Source organism: Cydia splendana, chromosome 10, assembly GCF_910591565.1.
Source record: "Cydia splendana chromosome 10, ilCydSple1.2, whole genome shotgun sequence".
Lineage (NCBI taxonomy): Eukaryota > Metazoa > Arthropoda > Insecta > Lepidoptera > Tortricidae > Cydia > Cydia splendana.
The window spans coordinates 13498225-13526143 of record NC_085969.1 but is presented as its reverse complement, the minus strand read 5'-3'; the positions used below and the strand labels follow the sequence as shown (position 1 = coordinate 13526143).

At 36.9% G+C, this 27919-nt stretch overlaps 2 protein-coding genes across 3 annotated transcripts; one reads left to right on the top strand and one right to left on the bottom strand.

Annotated features, from left to right (window-relative positions):
- Positions 1-708: 708 nt before the first annotated feature.
- On the bottom strand, positions 709-14874 carry LOC134794322 (glutamate receptor ionotropic, kainate 2-like). Its single transcript, XM_063766102.1, has 16 exons — positions 14749-14874; positions 13573-13716; positions 13074-13409; positions 12662-12753; positions 12457-12573; positions 12027-12206; positions 11431-11574; positions 10949-11149; positions 10500-10763; positions 10148-10371; positions 9683-9820; positions 3988-4186; positions 3433-3661; positions 2973-3088; positions 1277-1435; positions 709-941 (listed from the first exon to the last, which is right to left on the bottom strand). Exons 1-16 carry the CDS (start codon positions 14843-14845, stop codon positions 732-734), a joined length of 2850 nt encoding a protein of 949 aa, XP_063622172.1. The 5' UTR covers positions 14846-14874; the 3' UTR covers positions 709-731.
- An 87-nt stretch (positions 14875-14961) lies between these two features.
- LOC134794325 (glutamate receptor ionotropic, kainate 2-like) lies at positions 14962-27663 on the top strand. Of its 2 annotated transcripts, XM_063766108.1 has the most exons (16): positions 14963-15259; positions 15574-15708; positions 16181-16275; positions 16629-16791; positions 17394-17608; positions 18196-18333; positions 18806-18985; positions 19335-19532; positions 23674-23892; positions 24171-24394; positions 24522-24659; positions 24829-25027; positions 25323-25554; positions 26277-26401; positions 26870-27037; positions 27401-27663. In XM_063766108.1, the coding sequence occupies exons 1-16, from the start codon at positions 15166-15168 to the stop codon at positions 27596-27598; spliced, it is 2721 nt and encodes a 906-aa protein (XP_063622178.1). In that variant the 5' UTR covers positions 14963-15165; the 3' UTR covers positions 27599-27663. The 2 variants fall into 2 exon arrangements, with proteins under 2 accessions (XP_063622179.1, XP_063622178.1); XM_063766109.1 differs by lacking the exon at positions 24522-24659 and having other exon boundaries at positions 14962-15259.
- Positions 27664-27919: the final 256 nt, after the last annotated feature.

Here is a 27919-nt window from a genome sequence, read left to right as displayed (position 1 = left end):
ACTTTATGAAGTTAAAACTATCGAAACAAAAGCTGAAATCTTGATATCTAACAAGAATAAATACATTTTCATTTAATAAATTTCTAAGACGCAATGAAGTCCGTACCAAATTTAATTGAAAAAATCTATCCTTTGGAAAATCATTCAAAATAAATTCAAATAAATATTTAAACAGACTTAAAAAATATTTAGGGACAAGGATTATTTTACCTAAACATTTAAAGATAATTACAAAATACCTAATAAGGTATTTAAGGTGTTTTTGGTGGTTAATAAACCACCTCTATAACTGAGATATATCCTCTATTCTCACCTCTATTAATGGGACCCTCTGTAAATGAGACAGAAATTTATTTGCACCTGGCTAACTGAGAGCCTGGGTAAGTGGAATACCTCTTTAAGTGAGACAAATCTGCTCGTCCCTTGAAGTCTCACTTGTCCAGGTTTCACTGTATACTGTATTCATATCTTTGATGTGAGTATGTTATTTAAAAAGGCATTAGTAGGTACCTACATCCTAGCTCGAAAATAATTTCAAGTCCAAGTAGTAGTAGTATTTCAATCCAGTAGGTACCTAATACATAGTTCAATTCGGCTCATCAATAGGTAATCAACGTTAAAAATTGAACTACAGTTTGTGGTATAGGACTATAGTTACCTGACTTTACGGAACTTAAAATTATGTATTTTTTTACTCATAGCAACATAAATCGTGGCTCCAGGATGTTCATTTATAAGTTCTGTCCCTTTTCAAATTCAAGAAAGTTGGTAAGAAACTGCTCGCGCACATTCGACCTGTTCGATTTTTGCGACTTCAGCGATCTCTGAGAAGATCCGCGTGAAGCGATAGATGGGGCGCGGCTGCACATAACCGGCTTTTGGAGCTGGAAGAAGTTCAGGGAAGCTTTCAGCTCCGCCATAAACGCTTCTTTGTGGGTCACCTGCAAATATATCTTTATCATTGTCACATTATCCAGCGGGTCTAAGATGGTTGCGCTTTAAACGCCTCTTCCACGAACTGTACGCTAGACGCTGACGCCTACCGCCATACATATATTGATTATGGCCCTTGGGTTAGGGTCTGTCATTGTGGCCCTTACTGTTAAACAAGTACCTATGTAGGTACTTATTAGGTATATCCACAAACACTTTTTTAATGTAGCATTCACACGCTTAAATTCATTAAAAAATTGTTGTAAATATTCAGACGAATTCTATAACATCATTTTGTACACAACAAATAAATAACGATCAGTTAGCACCATTAGTATCTTACTTCACGACGACGAGCAACCACTATGTTCTGGACTTCGTTCATGAACTCGGCAGCAGTAATAAATAGCGCAACAAAAAGTCCGCCGATCAGCACATAAAAGGCACCGGCTAAGTTCTCAAGTTCCAAGTCACCTTCCACGTCGTTGAGATCTACCGTATCCTGAAATAAATTATATATTAATAAACTTTATAAAAAAAGAATAAAGTACGAATGCGCCTGGCGGCATTATCGATCAACAATAATGCACCTATTTACTGGGTCTGATATCTGTGCCTCCAGTGTAAAAGGGTTTAACTCGAGTTTGTCCAAATTACAAATTTTGCCAGTAAAAGGTTTATTTCAAGAAACTACATCTTTTGTGCTGACACCCACGGCTCTACGACGTCTAATTGCTGAGATATCGATTGTGCAAAAGGGTTAAAGTTCTGGTTTTGTGTTCGGGTAATAAATATATTTTTATTTTATTGTATTTTAAAGGGGTATAAATAATTTACTTTGACCGTTTTTCACCATCTAGTTTCGCTAAATTGAGTTAATGATTATGGTTAATGTTCACTTAGATTCCTTTTCATATGAATTTTTTTAGTTGATCAATGTGTGCAAAACGGTGGAAGTCAATAGGATGTGCGGGGTGCAGAAGAGGGGTCGGCGGCGCGTACGGCGCTCGGCTCCTGTGAGTTCCGCTCGTGTAATCATGACGCATGCCATCAGCTTTTATAACTTCAGTGTGCTATGGAAAACTGAAGTCACTGCGAGAAAAGGTAAACGAAAAAAAGGAAAAGTTGTTGTTTATTGAGGTGAGCGAATTCAAATATCAAAAAGAAAGTCCTGTCGAAGAAAAGACACCTGGAAGACTGATTATGAAATAATTGGGCAACAAAAACAAAAAAAAAACAAAGATGGGGAAGTAAGACCAACAAGTACAACTGCCCTGTTGTACTGCCCATTCGCAATTTCAACAGATAAATTAAAGAAATTAAGTCAGTCTTTAATTACATTCATATTATTATTTTTGGTTTGTTCTTTTTTACCATCATTCTAAAAAAATGCAATATTATGATCCCAAAATGGTTTCTTTACAGCTTTACACAGTACAAAAGTTGAAAAAGATTTTAGCACCACTAGAGAAAGTGCAGTTTAACCTTTTCACACATTCATTATTTTTGTGAAAAGGGATATAAGTTTTTTTTTAAAGCCAATATTTCTGTTACCTTCACATATATTATGTCAGGTTAATTTCAATGACAAGTTATAATTCACAACTTAAGCTATCTAAACTAAAAACATAAACTTAATTTTTTTAGAAATAATGCAGAGAAAACACGGTTTGTAACGTTTTTCGGCCATACTGAAAAATTCAATTTTTTGAGTTTAACCCTTTTACACTGGAGGCACAGATATATTATATGAGTATATTTATTTTGTAATAATCTACTTAATTTGACTATGATATTAGAACAATTGTCTAATAAATTTGGCATACAAAAAGAAATAAATATTAAGGATACTGAATACTGCTAAATAACTACTGGGTTGTCAAGGATGAATGTACCTAATTGCCAAACAATCCAGTTATCTACCACAAAAAATATTTTCATCGTTAAGGTTCATATGTATATTCGTCAATTAGTTCAGCTGTCAAAATTACGTCAGCAAAGTTATTCATCATTGTACCCTTTGTTTTGTTGAAACTTACTTCACATGGTATAGCGCCAAATTTTTCATTCCACCATTTGTCTTTGATATCATTCAATTTATTATTTTCCTTTAGTTTTAATATGGCTCTATTGATTTTTGATCTATGCGGTGAATCTGAAAAAAAAATGCCACAATTTTTAAAGACGTGCGTCGTCCGTGACTTGGGTGATTTGATGATTTCTGAAGTAAATCAAGTCAAGCGCTTTTTAGGCTGGTTTTAGTGTCACGCTGACCGTCGGCACTGACAGGCCAATATGTATGATGTCCAGAGAGCGTTTTAGTATAACTCCAACAGGCGAAAGGTGAACGCCGATGCGCTGCCGTACGCACTACGCACCGCGCTGACCGCTGCTCGCGGGCCTTCAGTAAGCGAATTACCTAATATCGCGCTGAGTACTATGCGTGTAGGTCGGGAAAAAAGAGTTGAAGTACATTATTTACTTGTGCATTAGACTTACTTGCAGGCATTCCAATCCCATAATCCTTTGAGTCCAGTTCACCCCCCACTTTCTTGAGCAAGCAATTCCGTTTCATCTTGTACTCAATGCTGGCAGACTCCATGAAGAATGCAAATTTGTTTTTGCTTGCTAATACACGTTTTTCTCCGACCTCGTTGCTCTCTACTAATACGCCTGGTGTTGCTATCATATTCTCATAGATCTTGCGGTACATCTTATCTTTCGAATTCTGTGAATGATGTTAAGTCTAGGCTTAATGTTTTAAGTGTCAAAAAAAGTTGCAGATGCTTGTCAGTCGATTATAGTGTAGATATAATCATATCGTTTGCAAACCGGACACGTATTTAAAATACATACAATAATTCTTCTGTATCACACAATTTTCAAAAAAAGGACTATAAAATCTTGGGAATCGAACTATTCATGCCAGTATTACATGGGGACCCATGTATTTTCATAAATGATAAACTCATTTGATTAGACATTCATGGACTAATGAGATTTATTTACCGTTCTAGAAAAAGACTCCTGTCCGTCTACCGCAAATATTCATACCTTAAAGAACTCTATAGTGGAGCCTGCCTCAAAAGCTCCGTATAGAACTTTGGTCTGCTTGGCCAGGTCTTCGATTCCCTCAATGGGTGCGTTTTCCATAGCAGACGTTAGTGAAGCGGCTAGCTGGGCGATATAAGTTTGACAGACAATCATGGCGAAAAACCACCACATGGCACATACCCAACGGGAGCCGAAAGCTCTGAAAGTTCACTGGTTTCATATTATTGAGGCAAATAAAAAGATAATATTAAATTATATTAGATGAGTTTATAGTTACAATATCCTCTTAGCGCCCAGAGTTTCATTGTCCTTATATGCTCTTAGTTTTAGTATGACGATCATTATGAGATATTAGACATGTATTCTGTTATTTATTGAGTTTTTTTTTTCAATTTGACGATAGTTCTCAAATTTCTTTTTAAATTATAGTAATTTGATCTTTATTCAATTAGGGTCTTAGGTTAGGGTTTTACAATGTGAGTATAAAAGTAAAATATAAAAACATTTACAAAACATAACAAAAATATATAAACACATTATAAAAAACCTAACCTAGGGTGCCGCCGGCAGCGGGGCAGGGTCCAAGCTGCCGGTGGTCAGGGCCGCAGAGTGAGGAATCGACGTACTATACGCGCCGTGTCCAAAATTACCGCCTTCTGCATCTGACCCTTGATCCAACCACCCAGCGAGAGTCTCTCTAGGTGTTGGTCGAGACTCTTCGCTATGAGACCGTTCGCTGACACGACTATAGGAACAATGATCGTCGAGTCAACATCCCACATAGCGGTTATCTCGTGGGCTAAGTCTAGGTACTTGCTGGACTTGTCCTTCTCGGCCTTCACGAGATTCTCATCATGGGGGATGGTGACGTCGACGAGCACGGTCCGGCGCTGCGATCGATCTATCAGCACGATGTCAGGCTTATTGGCTACAATAGTCCTGTCAGTGATGATAGATCGATCCCAATAGAGCGTGGCACGACCATTTTCGAGAACTGGCGCAGGTGAGTACTTGTAGTACGGCACTTCGCGGTCCACAAGGCCGTATAGGAGGGCAAGCTGCTGGTGAATAATTCTGGCTACGAGGTTATGTCTGTGCAAGTACTCGCCGTTAGCAAGATGAGAACAACCGGAGATAATATGCCTGAGTGACTCTCCGGGACGGCGGCATGCCCGACAAATGTCGACCGTACCGTCCTTCAGGATATATTTCCGATAGTTGTTCGTCATCATCACTTCGTCCGCAATTGCACAGGCAAAACCCTCGGTTTCTCCGAAGAGGTCCCCGAATCGTAACCAGTTCACCGACGCGAGCAGGTCCACATCGGGTCCCGTGAGGGCCTTGTAGAACCGCCCGTGTAGCTGCTTATCCTTCCATACCGCCTTGCGGTCCTCGGTGCTTAGTACTACAGGTTTGCGCCAGTTCTCGTTCGCCAAGGAGAGCGGCGTGAGGCCCTTGTCAGCTGCCACCACATCACGATGCATCCCACACTCGTTGTTGAGGAAATAATTCCTGAGATTGTACACCTCACGGTTGTGGAGATTTTTGGCGTTTAGAAAGCCGCGACCTCCACATTTCCGTGGGATGTACAATCTCATAACAGACGAGCGTGGGTGCAACATACGGTGTGTGGTGAGCAGCTGTCGGACCTTCCGATCCTGGGCATCCAGCTCGGTCTGAGTCCACCTTAGTATGCCAAAGGAGTATGTGAGTAGAGGCATTACCCAGGCGTTGAAGGCGCGCACTTTGTTGCCTCCTGACAAAAGACTGTTGAGTACTTTTGTGAGCCGACTGAAAAAGCGCTCCTTCACCGACCGTCTAATACCTTCTTCCTCAATACCCAACGACTGTGACATGCCAAGGTATTTATAGGTTTCTGATTCAGAGATGGATCTGAAAGACATTGTCTCAGAAAGTTGTAAATTTGTTGAATTTACAACTTTCCCCCGCTGTACATGCATAACCGCACATTTATCGACACCAAACTCCATGTTGATGGCATTACTGAAGACTTCGGTAGTTTTCAGTAGCTCCACCAAGTCTTGGCTATTTGGTGCAAATAATTTGAGATCATCCATGTACAGAAGGTGAGAAATGACTTCACCCCCTCTCCGAAGCCGGCAACCTAGTTCTAAATTCTTCAGCAAGGTACTGAGAGGATTCAGAGCTAGGCAGAACCACAGAGGACTCAGACTATCACCCTGAAATATTCCTCGCTAGTAATTTGATTATCATTGTTGACATTGTTTTTTTTTTATCCAACTATACATTTTAATTTTTTTTGAGCAATTATAATAAACTAGCTGTGCCCGCGGCTCCGCCCGCGTGGAATTTGGTCTGTATCAGTAAGCTGCTACTTTCTAATCCTAATTTCTCTCCCACTCCTGGAGGCGGAACTTGAAGTAAAGTTGACAGATGGATATGCTAGAGGACTGTAGTCCAGATAAAATATTTTACAATTAGGTACCACTAAATAAAACTACACTCCAAAAGCAATAGTTTTTTTCGCCCTTATTCAAATTTTACACGTGATTTAAACGACAGAGTAGTAGGTGTATATCGGACGATACAGTAAGGTATAGGTACGCGCGCGAGCGAAAGCGAAGCGGCCTGCCTGGCTAGAGCGCCACTCACCGTGGTCTTCTACGGACGCCTGAGGAAGACCGTGCCCCTTGTAACCTCAATGCGTCGCGAGACTTTCGCAAATGATTCGATTTTTTTCGGGAAGGCATGGTAATGCGTATAAAATGCGAGTCCCAAATCGTTTGACTCCGCAAACGACCAGTGCCGGATTAAGATATTTTGATGCCCTGAGCATTCCTAGACCATGGTGCCCCCTCTCCCTAGGGTCATCAAGATTACATTGATTTTTTTTGGTAAATTGAGTGACGTTCATGCATTAATAAATAAATTAATCAGTCACAACATTTTATCACGAAAATTGATAGTGCCGCAGCAGTAACGTTGCAACAGAGTATCTAATGTTGCTGCAGTCGCCACCCGAATGTCACCATTATCATACCTTGGAATGTTATTGAATTCGCGAGCGAAGCGAGCGCGAATATTTTTCGATATAAAAACGCAATTTGATAGACAGTTGTAGATTTTTACTTTTAGTATGGAAATCAGTTACATCATTTTGTCACGAAAATTGACAGTGCTGCAGCAGTAACATTGCAACAGAGTAATGCTGCTGCAGTCGCCACCCGATTATCACCTTTATCATATCTTTGAATGTTATTGAAAACGCGAGCGAAGCGAGCGCGAAAATTTTTCGATATAAAAACGCAATTTGATAGACAGTTGTACATTTTTACTTTTAGTATGGAAATCAGTCACATCCCATATCACGAAAATTGACAGTGCTGCAGCAGTAATGTTGCAACAGAGTAATGCTGCTGCAGTCGCCACCCGAATGTCACCTTTATCATATGTTAGAAAGTTATTGAAAACGCGAGCAAAGCGAGCGCGAAAATTTTTCGATATAAAAAACGCAATTTGATAGACAGTTGTACATTTTTACTTTTAGTCCCAACCAGGCGCGAATCCAGGATTTCATACAGAGAAGGGATGGGACAGTTTTCTATCAGCCTAGCTTCGCATAGGGCATATTTAAGGGTCTCAGCGAGGTTGTTTTCATACAGAGAAAGATGCAAGAAAGCAGAGCTTGGAATTGACCAAGTGAATTGAATTGGCGAAGTGTGAGCAAGGCAGAAGGCCCAGCTGCGAAAGAGGAAAGCTTGGATTTGGATCCACGCCCAAGTGTAATTAAGGCAGAAGATCAACTTTGCCGTAAGGCAGAAGGCCTCGCATAAGACCTAACGCCCAACTGCAAAAGAGTGGCTTGAAATCGAATCCATGCATGTAATCACGACTCTTATAAATCCTACTGCTCGCTCTTTGGCTTCACTCGAAAGCGCTAAGGTACTTTATAGGATGCTTTTAGTTTTCGGCTTTCACGGGGCCCCTTATAACACTTTGACAGTTAGGTCTCAGGATCGCGGCTAAGGAGCAACTCGGCTTGGCCGACAAATCTGGCGTGCAAGAGAGCAAAATTCGCTATAAAATCGGTAACCTATGTCGAAAAAATCGGTTGGCCGCAAGCCCGAAAGCAAGATTTTTTCCATGACTTTAAGGGCCTCCGCGTAAGGTCAAATCGAAAGCCTACGTTGGAGATGTTCTTACGTACCCTCACTCTCTTACTTGATCCCTACTACCCTTCGTTGTTAGATGGGTACTTGTACACGTATAAAAGTTTCATGTAGGTACCTACTCCACGACAACTGCAATGCTGATGCAGCCTGCGCGTTTTCTTGCCTACGGTTTTGGTGCCCCCTAGACGTGTTGCCCTAAGCAAGTGCTTATTTTGCTTAAAAGGGTTAATCCGGTACTGCAAATGACAGAGGTCAATGTTTTTTTTTTAAAGTACCCACCTTCGTGGCCATTATTAAATGCTTAAAGGAGGCGATACGTATGAATATGGATTTGATATGGATGCGATATAATTACGATTAGGTATAATTCATGACGGAGAAAAATAATAATTTTAAATAATTATGCAATTAAACGCGTGTTGATATGTGTGTTTATTTTACTACGTAACTATGTAAACTCATTTTTAGTTTTCTTGATTACTTAATGTTTACTCTGTGCCCCAAAAGATGGCACTGTGCAATGTGTGGCAATCAATTTTTTGTCGTTTAATTTTATTGTATTATTAAATCAACACAATTATTCAATTAAATTTGTTGATATCCGTACCCCCTATTCTGAACTTAGAGTTAATTTGGCAAAAACCTTCCTCGGTGGCTTATTCATATCACAACGTATTAAATTCAGCGCCATATGTTAGTTTACCAGGGTACTCTATAGTGGTAGCATATATTTGAAAAAAGTTTGCCCCTCCTTCCTAAGTAGCGCCATAAGATTCAAGGGCAAACTTAAGTCAATCGAGTGTTGTAGCTACCCCCCCTTTTAGGAGTTGAATTTTTATAGCCTATAACCTGGCCGGGGATTTTCTCGACAGATTAGTAAAGTTTCTATCAAAATCCGTTCAGCCGTTTTCACGTGATGCGCGTTCATATAAAAAGACAAACAGATAAACAGATAAACAGACAAACAGACAAAAATTCTAAAAATTGTTGGAACGTGTTCTGTTATCGATTCTAAGTATCCCCACCTAACTTTTTTTCGAATATCTTCCATGTACAGACTTTCGACCCTCTTCAGCTTTATTATATGTATAGATTTATTAAAACCATAAACATAATTAATAACAAACTTTCAATAAAAAGTAACATGAGATTGTATAATTATGTTTGCATGCTAAATTATTGACGATCATAATGTAAATTCATGTAGATTAGCGTAAGAATAATTTATACTGTAATGTATCATTATGAAATAAATAAACTAAACTAAACTAAACTATGAAACCTTTGAAGTCCTTTTAATAGGTTTGCATGGTACAGGCTCAGAATATATTCAGGAAAAATACATGTTTTTTATTTGGGCAAATAAAGTAACATGGTTTGCGAAGCCAAACATGTTTTGCAATTACGCCTACAGACTATAACCAATTGTGTAGGTTTAAATTCAGCTAGGTACTTTTAAACGATAACGAAACTGACTTGTGTTCCTACTCAAAATCTTTTCAAAGGTCTTTGGGCGTTAGGAGGATACATAAAGTCTATACTTAGGTAAAATGTCACATCCTTGAGTCATAATAGACCCCATTGTTAGCCAGGTGCTATTTTTGAAGTTCCATATGTTTTCCAACTCTTCTGGCTCCTTTTCGCACGGCTGCGGATTTTCCCAGTCACCTGGAGATATTCTGGAATATTATAGAAGCTAATCATTTTATCACTCTTTTTTCTACATAGAGCACCTGCGCTTAATAGAGTTATTTGATATAAAGTCACTGTTGGTGCGTTGCATACTTTATATTATATATTATGTAAATAAATCTTACTTCAAGCGTTTCAAATCTAGACATTTTAGTGACATTATTTTAACACATTCTTACCATAATGGAAGGATATTGCGTAATAAATTTGGTTTAATAGACCAGCATCTCTAAGCATTACAATTTACCTAGTATTCTGTTGAGGATAATAACAAAAAACGCTGTTAAAACATTTAATCTGGTATATTTACCTACCTTGAGCAAACAAAGAGTACTATAGACACAATACAGTATGCTGTCCCTGTGTAGATCCACATTTCCACAGAATAAGGTTTGAGGAATGACAGCGTATCGATCGGGACCTTATTATCCTTGGTGAAGAGAATACTGATACCCACAGTCATAATTGGTACCGAAAAATCGACTAGCTTCTTCCGAGCTTCGGTCATTGTCAAGTCACATACGACCAGATCGGCTTGCTAAAAAAAAGTCGTTAATATTTTAGATAGCGATTTAAATCTATATCTCTAACAAAAGGTAATATTTATTCAACGCGGGGTGATGTGTGATCGCTGATCAGAATTTAAAATCCGTAAAACAAACTTACTTTATCTAGTAATTTTCCAATCAGTCCATCCCATTTCTTTTGAACGGTGTCATATTTTCCGTAAGTGATATTCGGGTCATACACAAATTCAAACGTATATCCAGGATTCTCATCTTTGAGAACTTTAAATATATTTGTGACCAAATCTACCGAGAACCCTTCATATTCAAGTCCATCGTCATCTTCTTCGCAGTCGGGACCCGGTAGATGGTCGATGTAGCATTTCTTTTTCGCGATATATGGTTCAGCAGGTCGGGACATAACCTGTCAGTCAGAAATGGTTTTTAATTTTAAACAACGAAACACAAGTGGATAAAAACATAATAAAATAGTTAAATGAAAAACAACAAATGAAAAAAAATGACCTAAATGTTATCAGAAATAAAAAGAAATAATCGTAATAAGTGTAGTGTATACAATGTTCTACTATAGAGGTAAGTAATTCTTACTTTGAAATGATGAGTATTTGACTGATTACTTAGTATCTCAATAGCCTTTTCGTCGCTTACAAACTCCTGTTGCTCAGACTTCCACGTGGCAATGGTATGCAAATGTGATTGGTGTATCTCATTTAAATATAATGTGTAGTCTTTTCTACGGCCTGTCATTGGATCAAATGATATTATTCCAGTAACTCCTGTAGTTGTTGTCTGAAAAGTTATTATCAAATATTTGTTATATTTCAATGTACGATATATTCAAGTTATTTTATGGTAAGTATTAAGTTTTGTCGAGGCTAGTACTTGTCCCTTTACCTATACCAGCAAAGTTGGACATTGTAGGTATGCCACATTCGAAACATGAAATCAAATTATCTTAGTTGGTCACCGCTTAAATAACATCAATAAAAGGAACAGAATAGAGGAATGAGTAGGATGAGAGGTCTTACTATAAGCGTCATTAAATTGCAGCGGAATAAAATAAGACATACGTTCAGTATATGTTCTTGTAGCTTAGCTCCGTATTCCCATGGTTCACTGCTGCACAGTTTTCCTTGGGAATCTGGGGGAATACTTGATTTTTCCGCTGCCTCCAAGACGTGTCTTGCAACGTCATCCATTAATAAAGCATCATTCTGGAAAATTACTTTATTTTTAATGCAAACTGAAATATGTTCTTAATAGGTATAGGTACCACTCGTCTGTAACATCTGGACAACATTTTTGTAGTATGCAATGCAACGCCATTAAATAGTAGAGTAGACATGTTAACTACCTATTTGTATATATATAATCAAAAACAATAAAACCCAACCAGTAACAGTTGTCAAGCCGCCCGGACCTTTGCCATTAGACCGACACAATACTTTTCACCTTTGTCATAAGACTTTGGCCGCAGTATATATCAAAGTTTGATGCATACATCCGTATCTAAGATGATCGATTCTGTAGTTTTAACTACCTTATTACTTGTAAATGTAGGAGTATATATGTTGTTTGTTTATCGTAGTTTTTTCTCCAATCCAAAATCTTTCAGGATTTTATTTATCAGTCGACTGTCATATAACAAGAAATTACCATAACATACCGGAAATTTGACAACGGGTAGTGAGATACCATTATTCCAGTGACTAACTCTTGAATTAAGACTGCCTTGTGCACTGCTAAGTTTCTCGTACTCTGCAAGGCTAAGCCAAGTAAAATTCGAAGCGTATGTGGTCAACTGATCCGCCACCCGGGATGTATCCATAGATGTTAATGTATAATGCTGAAAAAATAATTAAATGAGATTATTAACCACCTAGCCGATATGTAATATTTCCAGTTTATTCCACACCAACAATTTAGAAATCGCCCTGGGCATATCTCGCTTTAAAATAACGAAGGTAGTAATTACTATACAGCCAGAATCAAAAGTAGCTGAAGCGGCTAACGAGCCACAAAAAGTAACATTACAACAATAATTATCAAATCATACTGTGTATTATGTATATTAGGTGAGGTGTTATGTATATTACCTGATATGAGTTAAGCATATTGAGTTTGGCAGCAACTTCTATATATTTTAAGATATTGTCGACATGACAATCTAATATAATACGACTTTCTTGCATCTTACTTAGTTCTTTAAATATCTGAAAATATGTTATTGTGTCTCATAATTAATTGTTATAACACATCAATAAAATTAATACCCAAGTTTCTAATACCAAAAACAGATACCTCGTAGTTTTCAGCCTCAGGGTCCAATTTACGAAATATCACATAAAAATTTGTTGAATAGTTAGATATGATTTTCTGAACTCTTAATAATCCTGGAAAAAAATGCATCGTATACGTAATAGAAAGAGGAACTCTTTATAAAATACTTCACAATGGTGGCAATGGTAATCTTAATATTTATCTGTGCATCGAATTTTTATTATATCGCAATTATCGCATACTAATGCAATGAAATGTGACGAGCCCTAACGAGATCTCTTGTTGCATTTTCAACTACTAAACGATTAAGAATAGCAGAAGTGATATTCAAAAATATGTATAATAGAATGTCTATAATAATACACCCAAGAAGAAAGATTAATAAAGAAAATAGATATCGATTATTAGCTTATTTGACTTCAAACGTAGGTACCATAATCATCTTCATAGAGAACTATAAAACTTTCCCAGTTATAGAATTTTAATACATCAGCGTACGCATTTGCCACTTCATTTGCGTCCGGAAAAAAATTAATAGCAATATTTTTAAATTTGTATTCCTGTTCTTCGTTTTCATCATTTTCGTCTTCTTCATTGTCATTGGAATTTTCTATATCTTCTTCTTCCTCGGAATCAGGGTCAAAAGGCTGCCATGTAGCTTGCAGGTATGGAATATTCAATTTAGAGCAATGGTTGAGCACACCCCTGTCTGATATCAAATTGTGTGGTCCAAGCACGGCTATAGTTCTTATTGAATCATCTGTACACACTGCAAGAATAATATGACTATAATATGAATGTCCTTTGACAAACAACATAAAAAAAGATTACATGCATAAGCGCGATAACCAACTGATATCATTCAGATTTTGATGTCAAGTGTACTTTCTAAATGTCCTCAAACTCGTGGTATTTGTATAGTTGAGACTTACGGTCAGTTACTACGGAGTAGCTGTCAGACGCGGTGGGCTTGATGATGATTGGCTCCAACCGCCGGTTGCCATCACCCACGGCACTGTTCATGCTTTCATTGAAGGCACCCATCTCCACTCCGGAACCCGGTTCGAAGATCCCCACTGTTGGCCATTGTTTTTCGTAAATATACAAATTGACTAAGCCCCAAAGTAAGCTCAAGAGAGTTTGTGTTGTGAGTACTCAGACAACGATATATAAATATAATATACAAAAGAATACTTAAATCATAGAAAACACTCATGACTCAGGAACAAATATCTGTGCTCATCCTACAAATAAATGCCCTTACCCAGATCCCAGTTTCGAACCCAGGACCATCGGGTTAATAGGCAGAGTTAATACCAACAAGGCCAGACCGGTCATCAAAATGTCGAAAATTACGTGAATGTTTACTTTGGTTCTAAAAACGGACAATAATATTGACTTGATTCAAGGAAGTTAAATTTTAGATTAACTAAACCCTTAAATGCATATCATATCATATCATTTATTCAGTAATGGTCATACATTGTCATTTATATATACAATTCACTTAATGAACTAAGGATAATAAAAAAAAAAAAATTACATGTCAATTTGCATAATAAAAGAAATGTTCATATTTTTATATAAGTAAAAAATAAATAAATGTCAGGTCTCATTGCTCTCATACTGTTGCCAAATGTCTACAAAGCATTAGACAGCTCACAGATTTAAAGAAAAAAGGCTTACGTTCTTGAACGCACCTTTATACCAAACATCAAGTAGTAGGGTGATGATTTAAGAGTTAAATTTACGCAATATTTTTAATTTATAAAAATTACATTCGTTTTAAGACGAAAAGTCGGAAAACTTGGAAATATCCAGAAGTTGATAATTTTTATTACAAAATCTAAGTTATATTTTTTTTAACTATTTTACCTAGAGTCGGCAAACAATTATGTGATACATATATTAATTTCGGGCAAAAAGAAAAAATCATGCATTTAAGGGTTAAGTGGTCAAGCAGGCCATTTTCACATTCATGTTTAAAATACAATAAATTTCAAACTAATATTTTTTTTGCTTGGCCCATCGATTAGATTAAAAAAAAGATAGGCAATTTGTTCTTTAGTCTCAGTATTAAACTTAATATTCATACAAGAAAAGCTTACCTATATTTAATTGTGATTTTTCTTCTATATGTATATGCCTTATCTGACACAAACATGTTTGCATGAAAATAGAAAATAGTAGCGTCCTTCTCCACATATTTGATGTTGTCACATTCACGCACCAAAAAACCAATATGGAAAATTACCACTAGTCAAAAGTTAAATCACAATACTTTGTAATCACTCCACATAGTTCAGACATAACACTCACTTCGACGAGTGCAATCAAACTTTAATAACTCAGCCTAAACTCTAACATTTATTCAGACATGAAACTATCCGTATTATTTCCGGAGAACTATCGTCAAATGCCGGCAATCACAACGCGACGCCGCCGTCTGCGCGACCTAAAATGCTTTCCAAAAATATATCAGACGGTGTGGGCTCTCACTATGCTTGCACGCCTAAAAGTATAAAATGGACCGCTTTAAATTATTGTTTATACTGGCACTTGTACTGCAAATTTGCCAAATAAAGGCAATTACTTCGGCAAGGAGTCAATTCCCTATCTGTAAGTATAAGTTGTGTGTGTCAAAACTGTCGGTTTTATTTTTAGTATGTAGGTAACATAGTAAAACTAAATACGAAACATAGAATGGTAACTATCATGCAGCTCATTGGAAATATGGCCTAAGCATCAACAAATCTGCTTATTTTATAAGTAACAATTAAGGTCAAAAGTCAACTAACGAAAGGTAAAACAAGTGACAAAAAGTATGTTTAGAGATTAAAAAATACTGTCTATTGACAAAGGGACATTGATCTGCACCATTGGTTCCTTTTTTCTTAACACGTTTTCAATAATCGTTTGTTTGAAATTTACAGGGGGATTGTTCACCAGGTTGTCGGATGACAAAACAGTAGAAGTCTTCAGAAAATTTGCAAATGACTCGAGACGTTCATACTTCGGCAAAGAGAAGATTTCAAGAAGTCCTGACAGCTTTACAGTGTCATTGGAAAGTAATTGTTTATATAATAAGCTCTACCTTTAAACTAATCCGTTCGTTTCTGTGTACTTAATTTTTATTTGAACTTAGCAGATCTTAGGAGATACCTATATTTTTTAATGTTTACAATATAAAAAGAAGAATAGAACTGGACCAAGCTTCTCTGCATGGAATTTGTATTGAAAAAGTGTGGGACTATCATCATAAATTTAAAATTTCTAAGAAAATATGACGCCTTGATTGTATTAAAAGAAGTCAAGCGGTAGCCTTGACGGACTCTATCGAAGAGTTAATTTTTGACGTCTTCTCACTGATAGTTTCCGACCTTCAAACAATGACAACATTATTAGTACCACAGATCATATAGGTAGTTAGTACCTAGAGATATAGATTCTACTATCGAACCATAGTTTTTATTATGGACGTTACTTAAAGACTGAAGTTTAACGATATTTTGAGTAATTTTACATTTTTATTAATTTCAGTGTGTGATGAAGGCTTTCGATCATCAGCGATAGTTGACGCCAGACCTACCAGAGGAATTTGTGACAACGTATGTTTACGTAGCAACAAATTACAGGTAGGTTTAATTCGACAACCTTTACAATATTAGACATTACATTCAATTCTCTTGTATTTTTTCCTAATAAAAATATTATGACTATCGAGCGCGAAGGAAGTTTGAACTCACGACATTCGAGCATTCCCTACTACCGTTTACTACAAAAAATAATCATTTAATTTTACAAATACTTTATTTAAAACTGGAGTGTAAAATACTTTTTATACAAAAACCACTTTTATTTGCATGCTTATAATTATTGATTGCTTTAATAGGTATATCATAATAGTTCATTTTTGGTAGTAGTTAAGTTTATTTTGGTCAAATATTTATTAACGTCGATCATTAGCATAATCGTATGAAATTTTAAGATTCCACATCTAACCTTGGATTGGGAACCAGCTGTATCAGCGCCTAAAGAAGGTTTTACAATTTCCTACTATCCACCCCCGGATGTTATCTCGAAAGTTTACGCTACTTATATCAAAAAGAAGGATTGGGATCGGTTCTCATTCATGTATGAAGACGAAGGAAGTAAGTATACGAAAGGGTTTGTTATTATTTATAGGTTTAGCCTCAGATAGTTGTCTTAGATGCAATATTATGACACGCTGTACTTATTTATTTCGAAAAACGAATTAATAAAATTTCGAAACTAGTGTCAAATGATGTGGCAACTATAGGTGCATTAAGTTTCACGTGTGTAAGAGTCACTCTTCCTCACGCTGATGTTACAGCTCCCCTCGTCGTGAAAGACCTCCCCGTTGTCAGATTTTTATTTATACTCGGTGAAGTGTAAAACATAGTGAGGTTGAAACTCCATACTTAGTCAAAATTATCAGGGTACATCAGTAGGTAACTAAACTTAACTAAACTTTTTTGTTTTCTTTGTTTTGTTTGATTTGTTTTCTTAGTAAGTCCTTATAACATATTGTCTGTGGATAACTCCATAGATGTTTCCTGGTTTATATTGTACCCTTACTTTTTTTATAAAAACCAAGGTAAGTACTTTACACTAAAATGAAGATATAGGTACTTAAACCTGGGACCATTGTTTTGTCTACCAATCGAATTGATTGGTTAAAATGGGATAAGTATAAAATTAAATACTTTACATAAACATTTTGTGATTTAAGGTTTTATTCGTCTCCAAGAAGTCATTAATACTTGGGAAAATGACAAAAAACCTATACTCTTCAAGAAAATATATCCTGAGGGCGACAATAGAGAAACATTCAAGCATGTTTTTAAAGTTGCTCGCCTCAGTTACCATATAATAGACTGCAAAGCGGATAATATTAAAAAGTATTTAGAGGAAATAACAAGTGTGGTGAACTACACCGCATACCAAGTAAGTTATTGATTACTATCAACGTAATTATCATAAAGCTATTTTATGAATAAAGCTTAAATATTTTTATACGTCTTTGGGCAGCTGTAGCTCAAGAGGTATAACCAAATTGGACATATTTTGTTCAAAAGTCTGCTTAAAAATCGTCTTAGTGACTTTTGCCGTAACGTAACAGTTCATAAGTAACATTATCAAAATCGAAAAAAAAAGGTCCGAAAGTAATATACATACTTAATGATTTTTAAAGTATTCGGCATTGATCCTAGAGCTTTCAAGGTCAAAAATTCTAATTTGTCATGTCATAAGCATTTCGCCAATATATCTCTCGCGTCGATATACCATTTATGGTAATCGTTTTGTCATAATTTTTCAACTTTCATAAATAGTTACTTTGAAATTGTTACTGAAAGCTAAAAGTGACATATTTTATGCTCTAAAACAGTGTTGTTAATTTTAATGCATGATTATAATACACCAACCATACAAACCATAAAAAACCATATTTTTGTAACCATAAAAAAGGTTTAGGAATAAAATTATTTTGGGATTCCGATACTTTAACTTTAATGAATTGTCTATTATTTCAGAATATTCTATTAACATCCTTAGATGCATATACGGTTGACTTGACTTCAATAAACATCGAAGGTAACGTGACTACCTGGCATTTAACAATGGAACAAAAAGACAAGTGGGCTGATAATCGTATCGATAATCCTAAAAAAGTAAGTATAAAGCAACATTATTCTTCTACAATAATAGCCCGTACGCGTTAAGGCGGTCGATCGACACTTCACGCCAAGCAGCAGGGTATTGTGGCAGCAGATGTTAACCCGTACAGTTAACGCACGCTCCGTTGCGCATTGGAGGGTCCTGCCATCTTGTGGCCTAAATCGGAAACTAAAACTTGTTACTATCACTTCGCGCATATAAACGAGGGGCTCCATATTGCCCCCTAGAAACCGCTCTCTCGCGCTACAAATGAATTGTAAACAAAAAATAAACCAATCCATTTATAGTAAGACTGAAACTGATATGTACAACCTGATTTTTTGCAGTCACAGAAGACGTTTAACTAAATACCTACGGCGATAAGTATCTAGTTTGGCTGTCAAAACCGTTTTTTATATTAGATATCCGAGCATGTTTTGAAGAAAAGCGCTTATCACCAATTTATCCACACGGCAATACTTTCAGATTGAAACTTATTTGGCGGCAGATGCACTCAGTCATCTCGAGAAATCTATTAAATACATGTTAGACAACATTCATCATAGCTCATACAGTATACCACAACCTCCGCCTCTGTGCTACGATGGACGGACTCAGCCATGGGAAATGGGCCCGAATCTACGGGACGCTTTACTCTCAACTAATGTAAGTAGTTTTTTTTTTTTAGTTATGTGTCATCAACAAGTCAGTGTGCTCTACTTAACTGGTAGACTTATAACTAAACCTACTCGTAACTATCAGAGTAATAGTATTAAGGATAAGTTGTTTTATTCATCCTGTCACCCCAACTCCGCCCTCTCATCGACTTTGCTGGGCCCATTTCGACTCAACAAATTGAGGAAAGGTGTCCTATTTCCCATATCGCTATAATTATATTTGACCCATAGCGTTATCGCTATTACTCGATATTGGTTTGATATTACTTGGTGTAAATTAATGTTGTGCCTTTTTTCCTTGATATTTTGTATTTAGTTCAATTTATTTTTATTTTCAGACCGCAATAAGTCAGGGATTCACCGGCAACGTAGAATTCGACGATAAAGGAAAACGTGTTAATTTTATGTTGCACTATTCAAAACTAAACAATGAAAGCCAATTTGTGTATGTCGGCAACTGGAATTCGACGACCGACAAGATAGAGGATATAAACTTGAACTATGTTCCGGATGTTAAATCAAATATTACTTTTAGGGTGAGATCTTTATTTACGTGCATGATTTAGGAGTAAAATAGTCACGAAACTCTCGAGGCAATCAAGCGCGCTTGTCAAGTATGTCACCGTGAAATGAAGTTTCCATGAAATGTTACCCCAGGGCCACGAAACGCACGCTCAGAGCGTCAGGAGCGTGCACACGACGCTGAAGCCATAAATGCATCGCGCTAGCGGTCGCGAGCGTGCGTTCCGTGGCCGAGGCTCAGTGACAGAATGAAACGGATTGTAGCTCACTCGGCTTGATCTTACATCGAAACGCGGCGATAGATAAAGAATCGCGATTGTCTATTTACAACATCGATTTAAGCGATTGTCAAACACAGTAACAACGTGATTAAGTAAAGGCGAATAAAGAACTTTTGATTGACGCCTTCGATTGATCGTTTTGGTAGGATCGTGAAACAGGCTTGTCGTGACGTATATAGGTGTACCTACATTAAGTATTCACGCCTGCTTGACAAACGTATGATAAAAGAGTTAGGGCACAGCGAAACAATATATCATACATAATGTTCAAATCTGTAGCAGGCCAACTGGAAATGTGTAACACCCTCATACAAGTTTAGAACCATAAGTCTATTTTACTTACAATCAATCAATCAATCAAATAATTTATTTGCCAGAATACAGTTTTTGATTAGTTGGTAATACAGTTTTTTTTTTTGCTCAGTGTATTCGGCCCACATACAGGCATGCAAATATTAAATTACATAAATACCTAACACATAATTTAGGACATTTTTAAATCAATATAATCAAAATTTATTAGATAAGCATAAAATAATATCAGAAAAATAAATAATAATAATAATTAACATTAAACAATACAGGTTATATAACAGTCCCATTACATTCAATAAATTCCTTAACACTATAATAACATTTGTCCAATAACCAATTTGTCAGTACACGCCTAAAGAGAGGTCCCTGTAGTGACCTTATGTCTTCGGGTATGCGTTTATAAATTTCGATGCACATGTTAAAAGCATTTCGTCTGTAAATATTTTTTTTTCCAAGCGGTTTATCTAGTCCATTTAATACTCTCACTCTTGTCCTTCTTTCCATGATTTGAGTCCTAGTTTTAAAGTAATGTGGATTTGAGGTGACAAATACACTTACTTCGCGTATATAGAGGCATGGCAAGGGTAAAACATGCAAATTTTTAAATAGTGGGACGCAGCAGTCGTCAAATTGTGCGTTGCAAATAGCCCTGACACACTTTTTCTGGATTTTGAAGACTCTATCCACATCTACTGAATTGCCCCACAATATCAGTCCATAAAGTAGAACAGACGATACATATCCATGATAGGCTGTAAGTGCTGCTTCAGATGATACAGTACTTCGTAATCTTTTTAGTGCAAAAACGAATCTATCAAGGTATTTTACAAATTTGCTCAATATGCTCCTTCCAATTCAAGTGATTGTCTGTGGTTATTCCTAAAAATTTAAATGTGTCAACTTTCTCGACTTCTTCATTATTATCGATTAAACGTATATAAATGTCGCTTGAGTTGTACGAAGAAAATTGCATAAATTTAGTTTTACTAATATTTATTTGTAGTTCATTTACTTGCATCCAGGTAATAATGTCCTTTAATTAATTATTTATGTCACGTTCAAAATCAATTTTGTTATTACATTTGATTATCAAAGTTGTATCGTCAGCAAACATTATACTTTTATTCAAAGTGGCTTTGGCAGACCATTAATGTAGAGAACGAATAGCAAAGGCCCAAGAATACTGCCCTGCGGAATACCTTTATTAACGGTTTTGAAATGTGACCTATATGATTGCTTTAGTATTGTATGTCCTGTTTCTTTTATTTGGAAAATTTCTGTGCATTGCCTTCTGTTTTCCAAGTAACTTTTGATCCCTCTCCCTCCTCAGTCGTTCACTCTTGACAGAGTGGTCGTGGTTGTATGATGAGACGTATCTATCGTGGATAACGCAGCCCTCGCAATGCGCCTCCACTTGCCACGGTCTTCAGCGTTACGGGAACATTGGACTATGGTGGTTTGTGTCGCAGATTTGATCAGGACTGTCCAGCGCGTAGGTGACCGACCTCGTGACCGCTTGCCTTCCACTCGTCCCTGGACAACGAGACGTTCCATGGAGTTTTGGTTTCGTGTAACGTGCCCGAAGTATTTGAGGATTCGTATTTGAACAGTCGACGATAATCTCTCCTTCACTTTGAGTTCTTCCAAGATCGAAACATTGGTCCGAAACGCAGTCCAAGGAATTTGCAGTAGTCTCCGCCAGCACCACATTTCGAGTGCGTCAATTTTGCGTCGATCTTTCAGACGCACCGTCCACGTTTCTGCACCATAAAGAAATATTGGGAAGACTAAGCTTCTCATTAGGCGCACTTTCGTGGTTTTAGTGATGTTGCGGTTGCACCAGACTCTGTTCAGCTTGTCAACGGCAGATCTTGTGATAGCACATCTTCTGCGGATCTCGTCCTCTCACCCACCATTGTTCGTGATCGTGGAGCCGAGGTATATGTAGCTTTGGACAATCTTAAAACTTAAAACTCTTGATCCAGCTAAGTGCTATTCATCTCACACCATACAATTCCAGCTTGTGTAGAAGTCTAGAATGATTGACAAAATCAAACGCTTTTGTCATGTGTATCCACTATAATTTCTATGGTATTGTCATAGCTGTTGGTTCTCCAAATAAATAAAATAAAAAAAAATAAAAAAAAATAAACATGGACATGACGGGGACGCTTTCGTTGATACACTCAGCAATAAACTTAACTAAATCAAAACAAGCGAGATATGTCGATTTGCCCTTGCGGAAACCAAATTGTTCAGGGCAAAAAATATTATATTTTGTTAAAAAGTCATTTAGTCTACAGTGAAATGCCTTTTCCAGTATTTTTGAAATAATTGGGATTAAGGTGATAGGCCTATAGTTATTATAATCCTGATTGTCCCCTTTTTTGTATAATGGTTTGACAACACAGATTTTTAATTCTTGTGGAAAGGTACCTTCTATAAATGAAAGATTTATTACATGGGCAAGAGGAACACATAGATAAGAGGCACATAACTTAAGCATTTTTGTATTAATATTATCATAGCCACTAGATTTACAATTATTCAATGACATAATTATCTTATAAATTTCATTTTCGTCCACTGGTTTTAAGAGAATAGTGTTAGGATTTGCGTCAATTAAGACAGATCCACAAGACTGTTTGCTTGGTGAAGAGCGTAGTGCTATTTGGGAACCTATAAAGTGATTGTTAAAAATGTTACAGATTTCAACAGGATTAGAGTGGATATTATTGTTGTGTCCGATGATGTCTATATTGTTCTCCATACAGTTTTTATTTACGGTAGACGAAATGACATTCCAAGTGGCTTTGCACTTGTTTTTACTATTCTGTAGGTATCTGGCGTTTTGAATTTTTTGGGCATTTAATATACACCTTTTCAATACCCTATTATATTTTTTGTATTTTATTTTGTTCGATTGTTTATTTAATTTGTTTCTGATATAATTAAAGTATAGTGTCCTTTTCCTTGCACATGATTTTTTCAAGCCTATGGTTTGTCAATTCATTCTGCTCGTCCTGTTATTTATTTTTACCTTTACAATTGGAAAACATAAACCATAAAATAGACATATAAGATCATAAAATTGCTGAAATGCCTCTTTTGAATCATTTGAACTAGTGACTTCAGAAAAAGAAAGAGCCGAGATACATTTGTAAAATGTATGTATATTATGTAAGCTGTAGCCATGCTTATATTCAAACCAAGTAGTGTAAGTATTTTGTCGTTTAATAGTTTGCAGTGTTATTGACTGAGCAGTCTCATGGTCAGAAAGTCCAAGATGATGTATGTTCACAGACACCTTCTTTATATTACTTGCAATTTGGTCGATGTAAGAATTGAGCCTAGTTGGAACTTTAACATGAGCATCAAAACCATAATTATTTAAAACTGCTAATAGATCCTTTGTAACATTGTTTGGTTTTAGAATATCAACTTACTCTGTAGGTATAGCGTTGTTTTCCTGACTCGTGAGTAAGGTTGGCAAGTTTAAGGAGAGCTAGCTAGTTTATAATACTCGTACAGTATGAATAGTATTTATTATCTATTTTAGGTAGTAACACGGAAAGAAGCCCCGTATTATATTGTACCAAAAAACGGGGATCCACCTAAAGGTTACGTCATCGATCTAATGGATGAAATTTTCAAATATATCAGAGAAAAAGAACATCCCGGCTGGTTCCACGTAGTTGAAGATCCTGGCCTTAAGGTCGGTGGCCCAATAGAGGGCAGCAGGAGATGGTCTGGTTTAATAGGAGAAATACTGGAACATGTAAGTAGAAATAATATGCTGCAAAACGAATATTGTACATTCTATTAATGACAATGTTTTCTTTGTAATGTGGAATGGAAGAGCAAATACAAAGTAAGGAAAAGAAGAATGTACTACGTAAGAGACGATATGAAAACGGATGTGAATAAAGAAGTGACGGGCGACAGAGAGGATTAGAAAAAAAGACCTCTGCCGACCCCAAATGCATGGAAAAAGGGCAAGCGAATAATAATATATATGTATTAACACGTTCCTTGATAACTTTTATCCTTTTCTAGAAAGCCCATTTCGCAATTTCCGACTTGACTATAACATCGGAGCGGAATGCTGTGGTGGATTTCTCAATTCCGTTCATGAGCTTGGGTATCAGTATGCTGTTCAAAGTGGACCCTCCACCGGACCCAGATATGTTCTCTTTCGTCAACCCGCTGTCCACTGACGTTTGGCTGTATCTCGCTGTGGTATACATTATTACATCACTTGTTTTACTAATATGTGCTAGGTAAGTAACTAGAAGATTTTTGGATACAAATACTGCAAAAACTAATTAAATATACTCCATAATAAAAACATTCATATGTGCAAGCACTTCTTTCTACAAATGTATTAGGTAATCATTATTATTTTAGAATGAGCCAAGAAGACTGGGTAAACCCGCATCCCTGCGATCGCAACCCCAAACAACTTCAAAACATTTGGAGCCTTTACAATTGTATGTGGCTGACGATGGGATCAATCATGACTCAAGGGTGTGATATATTACCTAGGTAAGGACAGATGTAGTGCATAATTGTTTTCCGTCGTATTTTCACGGAAACGTACGAACGTGTCTTGCTATTTCAGTCAGTCTCAGTACAAAATTGGCAATAGGCTTTCTGGTCGCCTCCGCGCAATTCTAGGCCAAGCAATTTACTATAAAGTTATCTACCGCTGCAGGGGTGCCGGCTCCCGGTGGATAGCAGGCACGTGGTGGTTCTTCGCCATGATTGTGACGGCCTCGTACACGGCCAACATGTCAACTTTCATGAGCAACAATCGTCGTAGCAACAACATCGAGAGTGCGAAGGATCTCTCAGAGCAGACAGCTGTCAGCTACGGTGCAATGCTTAATGGTTCCACGCATAAGTTCTTCCAGGTGAGGCTCATGGATTGTTTTTGCATTTTGTGTACGTATTCTCGGGTAAGCGAAAAAACACCACACCTATGGCGCCACACGCGGGCCTCCTTGCCAATGAAGATAACATTCAAATTCAAGCCAGCGTTACTGCTGCAGCGGTAGTGTGCTGCTTTACTACCAACGGCTTTTTTGCATGAAATGTTATTTACCCAGGACATTACCATTGATTTTAAAGCTGGTGATGAAGTCCGAATCCAAATGTTACCTTTAGAAGGCCAGTCATTAAACTTACTTATACCATTATGCTTTCTAGAACTCAAATGATCCAGTCTATCAAAAGCTTTATCAAGGGATGTCTACCGCGAATCCTACAACACTCACAGCTAACAATGATGAAGGAATGGAGCGCGTGTTACGGAGTAAAGGAAAATTTGTATTCTTTATGGAATCAACTACCATTGAATACTTTATGCAGCAAGACTGTAGGTTGAAGATGGTTGGAGGAAAACTTGATTCCAAGGATTACGGAATTGCAATGCCTAAAAGTAAGATGAATTTATGTACTTATATATGAATAACCTGCTATATAGTAGAAATGCTATTGTTATAATGCGTAATCATAGCCAAATCATGAAATGCGCAGACGTTTTATGATTTGACTACAACAGTTTGTTATTTGTATTAGTTCGTAGTGTATCATCATCATCATCATCATCATCATATCAGCCAGAAGACATCCACTGCTGGATATAGGCCTCCCCCAAAGAGTGCCACAATGACCGGTCTTGCGCCACGCGCATCCAGCTGACTCCTGCGACCTTAACCAGGTCGTCAGTACGTAGTGTATAGTTGAATAAAATTTAAAATGTCTATCAAGGTTGGGGCATAATAGGAATGAAGTGAAGGAATCAAAAACTATAATTTACTCGTTGAATTTCGTTGTAGACACAATTGAATGGTCCACCACCGTGAGGCGTCAAAATAATAAAATTAACTTTACGATGTGATACTTTTAAATGTCACTAATAATCTGTTGGTGATATCACAATTTTTTGCGTTGTGTGCATTTAATTAACTCACGAAACAGGTACAGGCGATGTCATAGCTACATAAAGTGAGATATACTCGTAAATATTTTTGACAACTATATATTCATGTGCATTTTTTATATAAACTTATCTGATATCACTTTTAACACTTGTACTCGTAATAATTTACACAAAAAGAGAAATATGAAATTCATTTTATTTACACATCTGCATTACAGACTCACCACATAGAATGGCTATAAATAACGCAATATTGGACCTTCAGGAAAAAGGAAAACTTCAAGACCTAAAAAATAAATGGTGGGTTAAAGATCCCGACCGCCCAGATATCAAGGAATGCCAGGTAATTTATAATTACTAGCTTGACAGATCCATTGCTCTTTCTTGCTATTGCAAAGCTACAGCAGTAACGGTCCTGCAGCCGCAGTCCAAATGTTACCTCTATTGGGATTTAAGTAATTTATGTTGGCATAAATTACTTAAAAGGCTACTTGGAATACTTATTGGTCAAACAAATATTCAGTCTTTTTTCTCAAACGAAATCGGTTGCCATCAACCTTTGCAATACTTAGGTACAGATGTAGTGCATAATTATTTTCCATCGTTTTTCACGGAAACGTACGAACGTGTCTTGCTATTTCAGTCAGTCTAGGTATAAAAAATACTGACGTTGACTGAAGTAGCATGACAAATAAGAACGTATCCGAGAAAATACGATGGAAAACAATTATGCACTACGTTTGTAGAAGTAGATTACATTTTCCTGTAGAAGTATATTTTTTTTAAATCATAGTGTCAATATCTCTTACAGAATGATGACTCAAACGGAAAAAAGGAAAAAAATGAGGACAGCGGTTCCGTCCAGATGAAAAATACGAGTGGGATATTCTTGGTGCTCGGTGTTGGGGGAATTTTAGGTTTCATCGTTGCGATTATCGGATTCTTCTTGCATTCCCATGAGATCGCCGTCAAGGAGGGTGTAAGATTCATCAAATATTATTTTTAATATCGTTTGTTCTCCGTTTTTGCAAATACTCAAGCGTACCTATCAAAAGATGTGTTGCCTTTATTTAACTTGCACTTTAATGTTTGCATTTCCTTTTATTTTTAAACCAGCAGAGGCGTCTGAATAAGCTAATAGTTGTTTAAAAGGTTCCATCCAACTTGTCTGGCAATAAACACCCTCTTTTAACATATGTAGGTATAATATAATTATAACATATTTCTAGTTAATTCCGAATCGGCATTTCGAACTGGTTTTTGAAATTCTGGATTTCTAAACCATACGTACGCTACATTTTTTTTATTTTTGAATATACAATTATCATTTCTATTTTTTTAGATATCCTACAAAGAGGCATTAGCAAGTGAATGGCGCGTGTCCCTCGACCCCCGCGTGCTGAGCAAGCCAGCAGCGCCCCCGCGCTCTGCCGCTCCTTCCATCAAATCCACATCTCCGAGCCGAGAACGCTCCCGTTCCAGAGCAGCATCTGTGCTAAGCTTTGCGCAGTCGTTTATAAACTTGAATGAAGTATACTAGTCCGTCGACCCCTCGTGCTGAAGGTCAAGCTCTACGTTGGACCGAAGGCCTGACCGCTAATGTCTGTGGGCTGTGGGTGGGAAGATCGAACTACAGAAGGGCTATTAGTGTGTAGGTTTTTAAAACAGCCCACCTGTTTCTTTTTTTAGTCCAAGGTCGGATTTTGTATATAATGTAATAATAAAATATTATGTTTTTTTCATTAGGTATATTTAATTAATTTTGCAAAGTTTTCAACCGATTTGTAGCAGTTTATTACTAAAAGCTTCATTTTTACGGTAACGAAAGTAAGCTAAGTACGCGAGCCGCTACGTCGCGATT